Genomic DNA, 12,574 nt, shown 5'->3' with positions numbered 1-12,574 from the left:
GCAGAAGGGAGGGGAGTCGGGGGGGAACTTTGGGGCTCTTACATTTAACTGTCATTCATTCTTTGTGGGGCACTCCTCTGTTTTTGTGGATGGTTGTGAAGAAAAAGCATTTCAGGATGTATATTGTATACATTTCTCTGACATGAAATGTACCTTTGAAATCTTTTGAAATCAAATTATATAAGTAGTGCTAAAAGAGAGCAAAATAATAGTGAGGAAGCATACACAGATTCATAGTTTGTTCAAAAATGTGATGGCAAAGGGGATGAAGTAGTTTCTGAAACATTGAGTCTGTGCTGTCTTGACGGTAGCAATGAGAAGAGAGATGTCACGGATGGTGGGGTCCTTCGTGATAGATGCCAGCTCGTTAAGGATATATAATATTAGCTGACAGTATCAATACAGGTACAGTCTGGAATGTGAAATTAATCCTTAAGTAGGAAAAGTGATAATTTATTGCAAATACATACAGAGACTGTGGAACTGGGTGTATTAGTTCCATATCCAGAAGATGGCAGGGAGGCCAAGGACCACCGGCGTCCATCAGTCCTGGAGTTTAGAAGGGAGAAAATACAGAATGGTGACGTCAGCTCCAAAATCAGTATTTCATACTTCAACATGATTAACATTCTACATGAGACTAGCAATTCTAATCCTAAACTACATCTGGTGAATTCACAATTGCAGCTTTCCCATCAGGGTGTTTCATGAAATGGGGAGAAACACAAAAATGCTGGAAGCAGCCCGACAGCACTTTCCTAAGTGTGAGAAGGCGATCGTATTTCAGAGAAACAAGACACTGCAGATGTTGGAATCCAGAACAAAAAAAAATCACAGTCAGAATTCAGCAAGTCAAGCAGCATCTGTGGAGCTAAAAGATGGTCAACATAATGGGTTGAAACCACATCAGGACCCTTGCAAGGGATTTAAATGTTTCAGTTTGATTTTTTTTTTAATTTCTTCTAACAGCTGGAGCACATTTCATCAGAACTGGAAACAGTTCACAGCATCCTAATATCCACAACATCCTAATTCTAGTCTGTGTTCTGAAAATAACTACTTGATGGTTTAAGTATTTGATGTAAACCTTTGACTCTGAAGTAATCTATAGGTGTTTTATATTTTTTTTCTCTGAAATTTTGAGATATTTATAACCTCAGTCTTCAAAAACAAACTGTACCACTGTAAGTGTCATCTTGAGCTTTATGATTTGCTTCCAATGTCTGAAAACTTGCAACTTTTGCACCGTTAGTTTAATTTAAAAGGGTTCCTCTCACTTCTGGTGCAGGAAGTTTAACAAAACATTGTCAATGACATGTATAAAAATCCCACCCATAAGAATTGCTAGAAGACCGAATATTAAAACAATTGAAATACAGAAAACTTCAGTAGGAAAGGACCCTTTAGTCATTAGTGACTTCTCCATCATTCAAGATCATCACAGCTGATCATCCAAATTCAATGTTCAATCCCCCCATCCCTTTATCTCGTTAGCCATTCGAACTATACTTAACACAATCTGCAATATATTTAATAATTTGGTTTCAACTGTCTTCTATGGTGGAGAATTTCACATGTTCACCACTCTTTGGGTGAAGTAGCTTCTCTGCATAATCAGTCCTAAATAGCTTATCATGCAATCTTGGGGTATTACCCCTTTGTATAATCAGGAATAGCCTTCCTGTATCTTCTCAGTCCAGCCCCATCAAGCTTTTATAAGTTGAAAGTATCTTTGCATTCTTCTAAGGTGACTATAAAACCAATTATCTCAGTTTGCATTTGTTCTACCATCCAGGGAGTTAATCCTCTAAAATTCGATTCACTCTTCATCAGACAGAAGATCAAAACTGCACACAATATTCCAGATGTGGTGTTATCAGACTCTAACTCTGAAGTCTAAGTAAACCACATCTACTAGTTCTCCCATTCCTAACCCACTAGTTGCAGTGGATTTAATAAACACGATTTCCTTTCACAAATCCATGATGACTTCATTACTGTTTTCTAAATGCACTGTTGTTACATCTTTAAAGATGGACTTCAGGATATTGGCCAAATCTAATGACAGATTACCTGGTTTACAGTCTTTTTTCCCCTCTCACCTACTTTATTAAATCATTGACTTATATTTTCTGCATTTCAACTTGCAATCCAAAGAAAGATGGGAAGCAATCATCATAGTATCAACTCTTTCTAACACCCACTTTCTAAGTGCCCAAGGGAGATATCAGCCTTCACGAACTCTCATATAATCCTGTGATTTCAGTCTCTGAAGCCAGGGATAGCATCCTTTGGGAAGGTGAACAATATTTAAAGTGAAGGTCGATAGGTTCTTGATTAGTAAGGACATCAAAGGTTATGTGGAGATGTCAGGAGGATGGGGTTGAATAGCCATGAATCAGCCATGATGAAATAGCAGAGCAGCCTCAATGGGTTGAATGGCCTAATTCTGCTCCTGTGTTTTATGGTCTTACAGCAATTTCATTCTTTTCATCAATTCACATGTCAGTACTGATAATTTTTTTGGTATCAACTCCAAAAATTTCCCTACTCTCCCAAGTACTGCAAAAGCATAGTTCAAATTTATTTATGAACAGTTGCAGCAAGTGATGTGATTCTTTAAACCACCAGCACGCTCAATCGCTCATGAAAGTTGAGGGAAAAATATGTAGGTGACCATGTTCCATGTGGAATTTGAAGAAGGTTTTTCAAACTTAAAAAGTGTGCATTTACACTATTAACAAAGCAGACATTTTGAATATAAAATAATAGCATCTTGGAATGTAATTCCTAAATTCTGATAAAATTCTTTGAACATCGTATAATAAAAAGATTCAGAGATTTTGGTCAAAGCTTTTGCAAGGCCAGCCAATCAACGTTTGAATGCTGGTTACTTGAACGTGTTCATGATAAATATTGCTAATGTTGACATATGGTCTTAGAAGTAAAGGGACTAACAAAGCAGAATAGGGTGGGAACCACTATTAAGGACAAGATGGATCAAATGGCTTCCTTCTGTATTAGTAATTGATATGATTCAAATGCAAATCTTTACAATGTTGTCCTGTAAAGGAAGAAAGTTATATTCAGGATTAGAATATCACATAGTTAGTCTTTAAATATTTACAACTCTTAGCAAAATGTTCAAAAAGAGCAGCATAACAAAAGTGTCTGGGATGCTGGGGAAAAAAAATCAGTAATTATTTTGAACAGTAACTTTTCATCAGGAATCACGATGAAGGGTTTCAGCCCGAAACATTCAACTGTTTATTCCCCTCCGTAAATGCTGCCTGACCTTCTGAGTTCCTCCAGCATTTTGTGTGTGGTTCTTAAAATTCCCAGCATCCGCAAGAACTCCTGAATTAATAATTATTTATTCTATTGAGAAAAATGGAAGAACATTCAAACACAGCAAAAAGAAGATGTCCAAAAAAACACCTTCATACTGTGGGGATAGAAGCAGGAAATACAAGAACATTGTTGTTCTGAAAACAAACAAGTTCTCAGACTTTGCTGGAAGCCTGCTCATTTAATGGCAATGTTACTCTATTATACCATGACATTATTTGTTTCAACTGAAAATTACTTAAAGCCAATAATAAATCAAAATACCTCATGAATAAAACACGTCACAGTTTGACAAAAGTATTAATGAGAAATATGAACAACAGTCTACCATTTTATTAGACAGAAAGACACAGAAATTAGTCAACAGTGATTAGTACTTCCATGACAAAAATATAACAGAACACTGAACAGACACCAGTAATTTTGCATTAATCTAAACAGGTCAGCACAAGGAGGACAAAAGCAGCTTGGTTTTCATTAAAGTACAGTTATTTACAGATCCAATGGCTTTAACTGAGATTCCTCAAGATGCTACATTATCCACAAAATGCAATTTAAGTCTTCCATTTCCCAAAAAGTCAACTACAGTTTGTGCATTATTCTGTATACACACACAACTAAAAGTGAAATACTGTTCACTATTGCATTTTCATGCAAAAAAAGCACATGCAAACATGGGAATTGCAGTTGCAGAACATGCAATAAATATGACAGCAACACTTATTTTGAGTGTTACCTGTCAGCTCTGTGACCATGGCTGCATTGAAAAAATAGAATTTCATTAATAGCTCACAAAACAGCAGAAGGTAATACGGTCAAGTAAGTTGATGCATTTATCAACATTTGTGATAAAGACAACAAAGACTTATTTATTTCTCAGTATCTATAGACTTTTTTGCATTAGGTGTTCACTGCAGTGAATTATTACTAAGGATTATTACTAATTATTATTAAGATAGTCCAATTCATTTACAGTAGCCAAAATAAACCATTGGCTCTATTGAAAAATTAAAATTTTCAGTAAGATCCCTTTTCACATGGAATATCTCCTTGACAATGTTCAAAATATTATTCGATATATGAATACATGAATTGTTTTAAAATAATTTTTTGCATCACTGAGCAGAAATAAATAAGTTGGCGACACAAACTGTGAACTATTTAAGTTTACACCATGTTTCACCCAATAAATGATCCTCTTTTATATTTTAAATCATGTTCTTATTACTACCTCCTTAGTGACAAAGTGATCAAGGTTACAAAATGCTAATCTATAGCCCCTACATAATTAGACAATGTTTTAGACTGCATTATTTAAGCAGAATTGGCAAACAGTATTTGCCATTACCAAGATGAGACAATTTTGAAACCTATACAAGAACTGCAGTGAAGTAATAACACCACAAGGATAAAGATAGACTTGTGAAACATAGGCATTAAGTAGGCAATGTAACTGAAACAACTCTTTAGTGCAGGCTTTTCTTTGCAGTACATACAAAAGATTCTCTAAGTTAAGTTCCATAATAATGGTTTCATATCAAGGCTTCACTTACGTAGCAGCTTTAACGAAGTGAACTTCCTAACTTATCTCCAAGGATCAAAACAGATAATTTAAGTAAGAGTGGGTGTAGCGTAATTAAAGAGAAATGTCTTGAAGAATTTTTTTTAAACATGGAAAGTCAGACATTCTGGAGAGAGAACGCTAGAAAACAATGTACAAAAGCCAGAAGTGAATATGATGCATAGAAGAGTACAGTAAGAACAAAGTACAATTAATGGCAATGTTACAGAAATAAAGTGGATCAAAAAGTGGAGGATTTTCTAATGATGCATAGAATTCAGGGCTGGGAACTGAGGATGTGGTGGGGTGGTTGGGGAGTTGGTGAGGATATGTTAGCAGAAATGATTGAGAATAACCCAAGTTTTATCAAATTTTAAATTAAGCACACAATTGTGGATGAAATCTTGTAATCTCAGACAAGATTATATTTTCTTTATTCGTTTGTAGTGTTGCCATCAATGTGAGCATCAATTCCTAATCCCTATCTCTCCTTGAAAATGTGGTGGTGAACTGTTGCAACTTTCTGATGAAGAATTCTCCTGGTACTGTTGGGTAGAGAGTTAGGTGCAGTTTTTAAAAACTGCAAGATCGACAACCTAGATTAGGATGGCATATGCCTTGGGAGTGGGATTTGCAGCTAGTACTTTCACCTTTCCTGATTAGCTGAGTTTGTGGCTTCTGGAGGTGCTGGTGTAGTAGTTTTGACAGCAGCTCATAGAAACATAGAAAACCTACAGCACAACAGAGGCCCTTCAGCCCACAAAGTTGTGCCAAACATGTCCTTACCTTAGAAATTACTAGGGTTACCTATAGCCCTCTATTTTACTAAGCTCCATGTACCCATCTAAGAGACTCTTTAAAGACCCTTTAGTATCCACCTCCACCACGTAGTTGGCAGCCCATTCCACGCACTCATCACTCTCTGAGTAAAAAATTTACCCCTGAAATCTCCTCTGTACCTACTCTCCAACACCTTAAACCTGTGTCCTCTTGTGGCAACCGTTTCTGTCCTGGGAAAAAGCCTCTGACTATCCACCCGATCAATGCCTTTCATCATCTTATACACCTCTATCAAGTCACCTCTCATCCTCCGTCACTGCAAGGAGAAAAGGCCGAGTTCACTCAAACTATTCTCATAAGGCATGCTCCCCAATCCAGGCAACATCCTTGTAAATCTTCTCTGCACCCTTTCTCTGGCTTCTACATCCTTCCTGTAGTGAGGTGACCAGAACTGAGCATAGTACTCCAAGTGGGGTCTGACCAGGGTCCTATATAACTGCAACATTACCTCTTGGCTCCTAAATTCAGTTCCACGATTGATGTAGGCCAATAGACTATACGCCTTCTTAACCACACAGTCAACCTGCGCAGCTGCTTTAAGCGTTCTATGGACTTGGGGCCCCAAGATCCCTCTGATCCTCCACACTGCAAAGAGTCTTACCATTAATACTATATTCTGCCATCATATTTGACCTATCAAAATAAACCACTTTACACTTAACTGGGTTGAACTCCATTTGCCACTTCTCAGCCCAGTTTTGCAACCTATCAATATCCCGCTGTGACCTCTGAAAGCCCTCCACACTATCCTTAATACATTCAACCTTTGTGTCATCAGCAAAATATGTTTCTATGATTTCTTTTCTTTGAATTTTTGTGTAGCAAATGTGACTTATTAGCCTATACTTGAATATTGGCCAACTCTTGCTACATGCAAGCACACACAGCTTCATTTTCTGAGCAGTGGCACAGGGAATTGAACATTGCGAACTAGAATGATTGAAGTTTTCCCTGAGCTTTGATTGCCTTTTCTCAGAGAAGGCCATCAACATCTTCTTAATTGTGGCCCGTAACCCCATATGTGATGACATGCTATCTTGTCGCCAAGGACAGCCTTTCTCTCTTACCCCTGGGATCTAGCTCTTTGGTCCGCATGTGGACTAAGGCTATGGCAAGGTCAGGAACTAAGTGAACTTGACAAAATTTTAATTTAGCATTGGTCAGCTGATCATTAAAGACTAGGTGCTGCTTCATACCATTAATGGTAATATTTTCCATAACTTTGACAATTAAGAGTAGACTAAATGGAATCTTCCCTCTACAGTTGCTTTGAGGTGGGTTTTTTTTATCAAAATCACCTGGGATACATTTATCTGCATAAGTTGATTTGATTGGATGAGGCCATGTAGCTTCACCCCTTTTTGGCATACATTTCCTCAAAGTCTGATGAACCAGGTAGCACTTACAGTAACACACACAAAATGCTGGTTGAACACAGCAGGTCAGGTAGTATCTATACAGAGAAGCACTGTCGATGTTTCGGGCCGAGACCCTTCGTCGTTTTTGTGTGTGTTGCTTGAATTTCCAGCATCTGCAGATTTCCTTGTGTTAGCACATACAGTATTTTTGTTTCTGCATGTTTTTTTAAAAATCTGTTCAATATATGTAACTGATTTACTTGTTTATGATTATTTTATTTATTATTTTGTTTTCTCTGCTAGATTATGTATTGCATTGAACTGCTGCTGCTAAGCTAATAAATTTCATATCACATGCCCGTGATAATAAACCTGATTCTGACTTAATTTGTGATGGTTCCATTCTTCATTGTGGATATTGAAATTGCCCAACCAAAGAATATTTTATGTCTTTGTCTCTCTCTTGGTGCATCTGACAAGTTGTACTCAACATGCAGGAGCACAGATTCATCAACTGGAGGTGTTACTCGACACAAGGCTCCCTTGACCAAGTTTGATCCGACACCAGAAGACTTAACAGAGACATAAGAGATTCAGCAGGTACTGGAAATTAGTGTGTCAGCCCAAAACCTCCACTGTTCATTTCCCCCTTAGGTGCTGCCTGATCTGCTGAGCTCCTCCAGCATTCCGTGTGAGTTGCCATTAAACTTAATGAAGTTTGGAGTTAACATTAAGGCCACTGGACTCCAAATTCTGCTTGTCAGTAGTACAGAGGACAAAGGAGCAAACAACATATTTTAAACATGTATAAGCTACCTATGAAAAAACAAATAAATCTGGATTTAATTTGAAGATAAAGTATCTTTCAATCCTCAAATTTATTTGTCTGAACAAAATATTAAACTTACAAATAAACTCAGACCTGGAGAATACTCAGATGGGAGAGTGGTTGAGAATACCAAGCGCGATGGAAAGAAATAAACTGAAGTTAAGAAGACAAAACTCTCACAACATGAATAATCATAAAATGCATTCTGCAAATACAAGTCATTCTTTGGTCAGGAGCAAGAAATGTTGTTTTATTTCTCCCATTAAGTGCAGAAGCAGTGAAGAAACTGCACTGCCTCAGCTATGAATGGTTTTTCAAAGCACAATGACACTGAATCAGACATCTTTGAGGCCATTGGCCTAGAGTTGCATCAGATAAGGACTTGAACCACAGGACAACAGAAAATAATTATCTGGAGTCAATACAGAAGTTATTTTTTTTTCTATCATCATGCTGTAGGACCTCATAAGTATTTGAATTATTTTTAAATGCCTGTCGAGCAACTTTAAATAAAGAATATCTGCTGCGGGAATTGCAATTGCCGATATTTCAGTTATGAATAAAAGCAACTCACAAACATCTCTGACAGTTTTCACAAAGTAGTGCAGTGCAAATAACACGTTATGTCTCCCACAGACCAGTTGTAAGCCTTCCAATCAGGCTTTTCCTAAATATTTCAGCTGTTGACTATAAGGTACAGAGGTACCTACAGGAGCAAAGGGTGGAAACTAGCCTACTATAGTGGAAAGGACAAAGTATGATGGGTTTGATTTTCATTTTTTTAATTTTTTTATTTTTTTTTGTAACATATCGGAAGAATCAAGTGCTAGTTATGGCAAAATATGCAAAGATGGGTATTTCAAATTTGAAACTCTCTCACCTATGTTAAGATGATTAGTGGCTTTGTTGTCATACCCTGCGTAGAGAACTATGTTTAACCCAAAATAATCCTTTAAAAATGTAAGCTAATTGTTGCCTTTTCTTGCCCACAGGAATTGAGGTGAGGAGTAGAAAGAGGACAACTTAAAAAAAAATGGAATAGTATGCACAAACCCGAGAGTGTTTCTGTCCAATAAGGCTGTGACTTCTGGGACTGCTAGAGCTTTCAATACAGAGATATTATTTCATTAGATTATCAGTGGATATGGATCAAAGGCAAGGCTTAGAGAAAAGCAAAAATAAGACATGATTTCATTTTTACTGTAGCAGGTTGAAGGAATTAAATGCTTAACATCTGAAAGCAAAGTCAACTTCTGTAAGAACCTTTGTATCTACCATGATTCAGTTTTGCTCATCAGTTCTTAGTTCCATCGCAACTGAATTTTGACTAATTTTTCATTTTATTTGCTTGTATTTTTCATTCAAATTATAAGCTTGCATTTTACCAAGACTCCAACTGAAGATAATCTTGTAAAATATTTCTGTAAATGATTCCAAAATTCACCAAAACAATTCCAGTCAATGACTCCACTATCAATTCCGAAACATTCCAGTCTTGCACCTAATCACAACCTCTGATATTTTCCCTTTCTTTTCAACTCTTAACTTCACCAGGCTGTGATGAAAAAAGACCAACAATCCAAAACCTTCACCATTCTCTGATCAAATGTTTTCTGACCCAGTAAGTATTGCCAGCAGTTTCTGTTTTTCTTTCAGAATTGTAATTTCTACAATGTAACACTTTTGAGAAGGAATAGATTTGAGTAAGAGAACAGCGAGGCTTTGAGCGGAAGTGTGGCGGCGGCCATTTTCAAATTGTCCAATTGCGTCTCAGATCGGAGTTCTGAGAGGCGGGACTGCGCAGGCGCATGAGGAGGCCTGGGAAGGAGGGAAGATATAAAAAGAACACAGCCTTAAGAAGCGGGCAGCAGAGTGTGCCGGGAGCAGAGTGTAGGGCTTGGGCTCAGGGGGCTTAGGCAGAAGAGGGCACAGTAGGCTTATCTTTTAGTTCTTGTTATTTTTCAGTTTTTCAGGAAGTATGAGCGTGAGGGCAGCTTGTTGTTCTCGGTGTCGGATGTGGGAGGTCCTGGAGTCTCCGAGCCTCCCGGACGTCCACATCTGCGCCAGGTACACCGAAATGCAGCTCCTGAGGGACCGAGTTAGGGAACTGGAGCTGCAGCTCGATGACCTTCGCCTGGTCAGGGAGAGTGAGGAGGTGATAGAGAGGAGTTACAGGCAGGTGGTCACTCCGGGGCCACGGGAGGCAGATAGATGGGTCACGGTCAGGAAGGGGAAGAGGCAGGTACTAGAGAGTACCCCGGTGGCTGTACCCCTTGACAATAAGTACTCATGTTTGAGTACTGTTGGGGGGGACGGCCTTCTTGGTGGAAGTGACAGTGGCCGGGCCGGCACAGAGGACGGCCCTGTAGCACAGAAGGGTAGGGATAGAAGAAAGAGGACAATAGTAATAGGGTACTCGATAGTCAGGGGATCAGACAGGCGGTTCTGTGGAGGTGATCGGGAGTCCCGGATGGTAATTTGCCTCCCTGGTGCCAGGGTTCGGGACATTTCTGATCGCGTCCAAGATATCCTGAAGTGGGAGGGTGAGGAGCCAGAGTTCGTGGAACATGTAGGTACCAATGACATAGGTAGGAAAGGGGAAGAGGTCCTGAAACGAGAGTATAGGGAGTTAGGAAGGCAGTTAAGAAGAAGGACCGCAAAGGTAGTAATCTTGGGATTACTGCCTGTGCCACGCGACAGTGAGAGTAGGAATAGAATTAGGTGGAGGATGAATGTGTGGCTGTGGGATTGGAGCAGGGGGCAGGGATTCAAGTTGCTGGATCATTAGGAGCTCTTCTGGGGCAGGCGTGGCCTGTTCAAGAAGGACAGGTTACACTTGAATCCTGGGGGGACCAAAATCCTAGCGGGGAGGTTTGCTAGGGCTACAGGGCAGACTTTAAACTAGTAAGATGGGGGGGCGGGAATCAATTTGAGGAAATCATGGGAGAGGAGGTTAGTTCACCAGTAGAGCAAGTAGATAGTGTGTGAGGGAGGAAAGGCAGGTGATGGAAAAGGGATGCGCTCAGCTCGAAGATGTAGGGGAGAAGAAAGAAAAGGATAATAAATTTGAATGCATTGTTAGGGATGAAAAGAGAGGAGGGGGTGGAAAGTATCTTAAATGTATCTATTTTAATGCTAGGAGCATTGTAAGAAAGGTGGATGAGCTTAAAGCGTGGATTGATACCTGGAATTATGATGTTGTAGCTATTAGTGAAACATGGTTGCAGGAAGGGTGTGATTGGCAACTAAATATTCCTGGATTTAGTTGCTTCAGGTGTGATAGAGTAGGAGGGGCCAGAGGAGGAGGTGTTGCATTGCTTGTCCGAGAAAATCTTATGGCGGTGCTTTGGAAGGATAGATTAGAGAGCTCCTCTAGGGAGGCTATTTGGGTGGAATTGAGGAATGGGAAGGGTGTGGTAACACTGATAGGAGTGCATTATAGGCCACCTAATGGGGAGCGTGAGTTGGAAGAGCAAATGTGTAAGGAGATAGCAGATATTTGTAGTAAACACAAGGAGGTGATTGTGGGAGATTTTAATTTTCCACACGTAGACTGGGAAGCTCATTCTGTAAAAGGGCTGGATGGTTTAGAGCTTGTGAAATGTGTGCAGGATAGTTTTTTGCAACAATACATAGAAGTACCGACTAGAGATGGGGCAGTGTTGGATCTCCTGTTAGGGAATGCGATAGGTCAGCTGACAGATGTATGTGTTGGGGAGCACTTCGGGTCCAGTGATCACAATAGCATTAGCTTCAACATAATTATGGAGAAGGATAGGTCAGGACCTAGAGTTGAGATTTTTGATTGGAGAAAGGCTAACTTTGAGGAGATACGAAGGGATTTAGAGAGAGTGGATTGGGTCAAGTTGTTTTATGGGAAGGATGAAATAGAGAAATGGAGGTCATTTAAGGGTGAAATTATGAGGGTACAGAATCTTTATGTTCCTGTTAGGTTGAAAGGAAAGGTTAAAGGTTTGAAAGCACCATGGTTTTCAAGGGATATTAGAAATTTGGTTCAGAAAAAGAGGGATGTCTACAATAGATATAGGCAGCATGGAGTAAAGGAATTGCTCGAGAAATATAAAGAATGTAAAAGGAATCTTAAGAAAGAGATTAGAAAAGCTAAAAGAAGATACGAGGTTGGTTTGGCAAATAAGGTGAAAGTAAATCCGAAAGGTTTCTACAGTATATATTAAAAGCAAGAGGATAGTGAGGGATAAAATTGGCCCCTTAGAGAATCAGAGTGGTCAGCTATGTGTGGAGCCGAGGGAGATGGGAGAGATTTTGAATGATTTCTTCTCTTCGGTATTCACTAAGGAGAAGGATACTGAATTGTGTAAGGTGTGGGAAACAAGTAAGGAAGTTATGGAACCTATGACAATTAAAGAGGTGGAAGTACTGGCGCTTTTAAGAAATTTAAAAGTGGATAAATCTACGGGTCCTGACAGGCTATTCCCCAGGACCTTGAGGGAAGTTTGTGTAGAAATAGCAGGAGCTCTGATGGAGATCTTTAAGATGTCATTAGAAAAGGGGATTGTGCCGGAGGATTGGCATATTGCTCATGTGGTTCCATTGTTTAAAAAGGGTTCTAGAAGTAAGCCTAGCAATTATAGACCTGTCAGTTTGACATCAGTGGTG

General features: G+C 39.2%; 1 protein-coding gene across 5 annotated transcripts in view; it reads right to left on the bottom strand.

Annotated features, from left to right (window-relative positions):
- The window catches only part of mast2 (microtubule associated serine/threonine kinase 2), a 406,821-nt gene that overhangs the window by 103,714 nt on the left and 290,533 nt on the right, over positions 1-12,574 (bottom strand). For all 5 annotated transcript variants that reach the window (XM_059984199.1, XM_059984201.1, XM_059984202.1 and 2 more), the window contains one exon: positions 471-549. In XM_059984199.1, the coding sequence (XP_059840182.1) occupies positions 471-549 (79 nt within the window). The remainder of the gene's footprint in view (positions 1-470; positions 550-12,574) is intronic.

This window comes from Hypanus sabinus, chromosome 11, assembly GCF_030144855.1.
Source record: "Hypanus sabinus isolate sHypSab1 chromosome 11, sHypSab1.hap1, whole genome shotgun sequence".
Classification (NCBI taxonomy): domain Eukaryota; kingdom Metazoa; phylum Chordata; class Chondrichthyes; order Myliobatiformes; family Dasyatidae; genus Hypanus; species Hypanus sabinus.
Note: the sequence above shows the minus strand (reverse complement) of the source record. Positions and strands in the feature narration are given on the sequence as shown.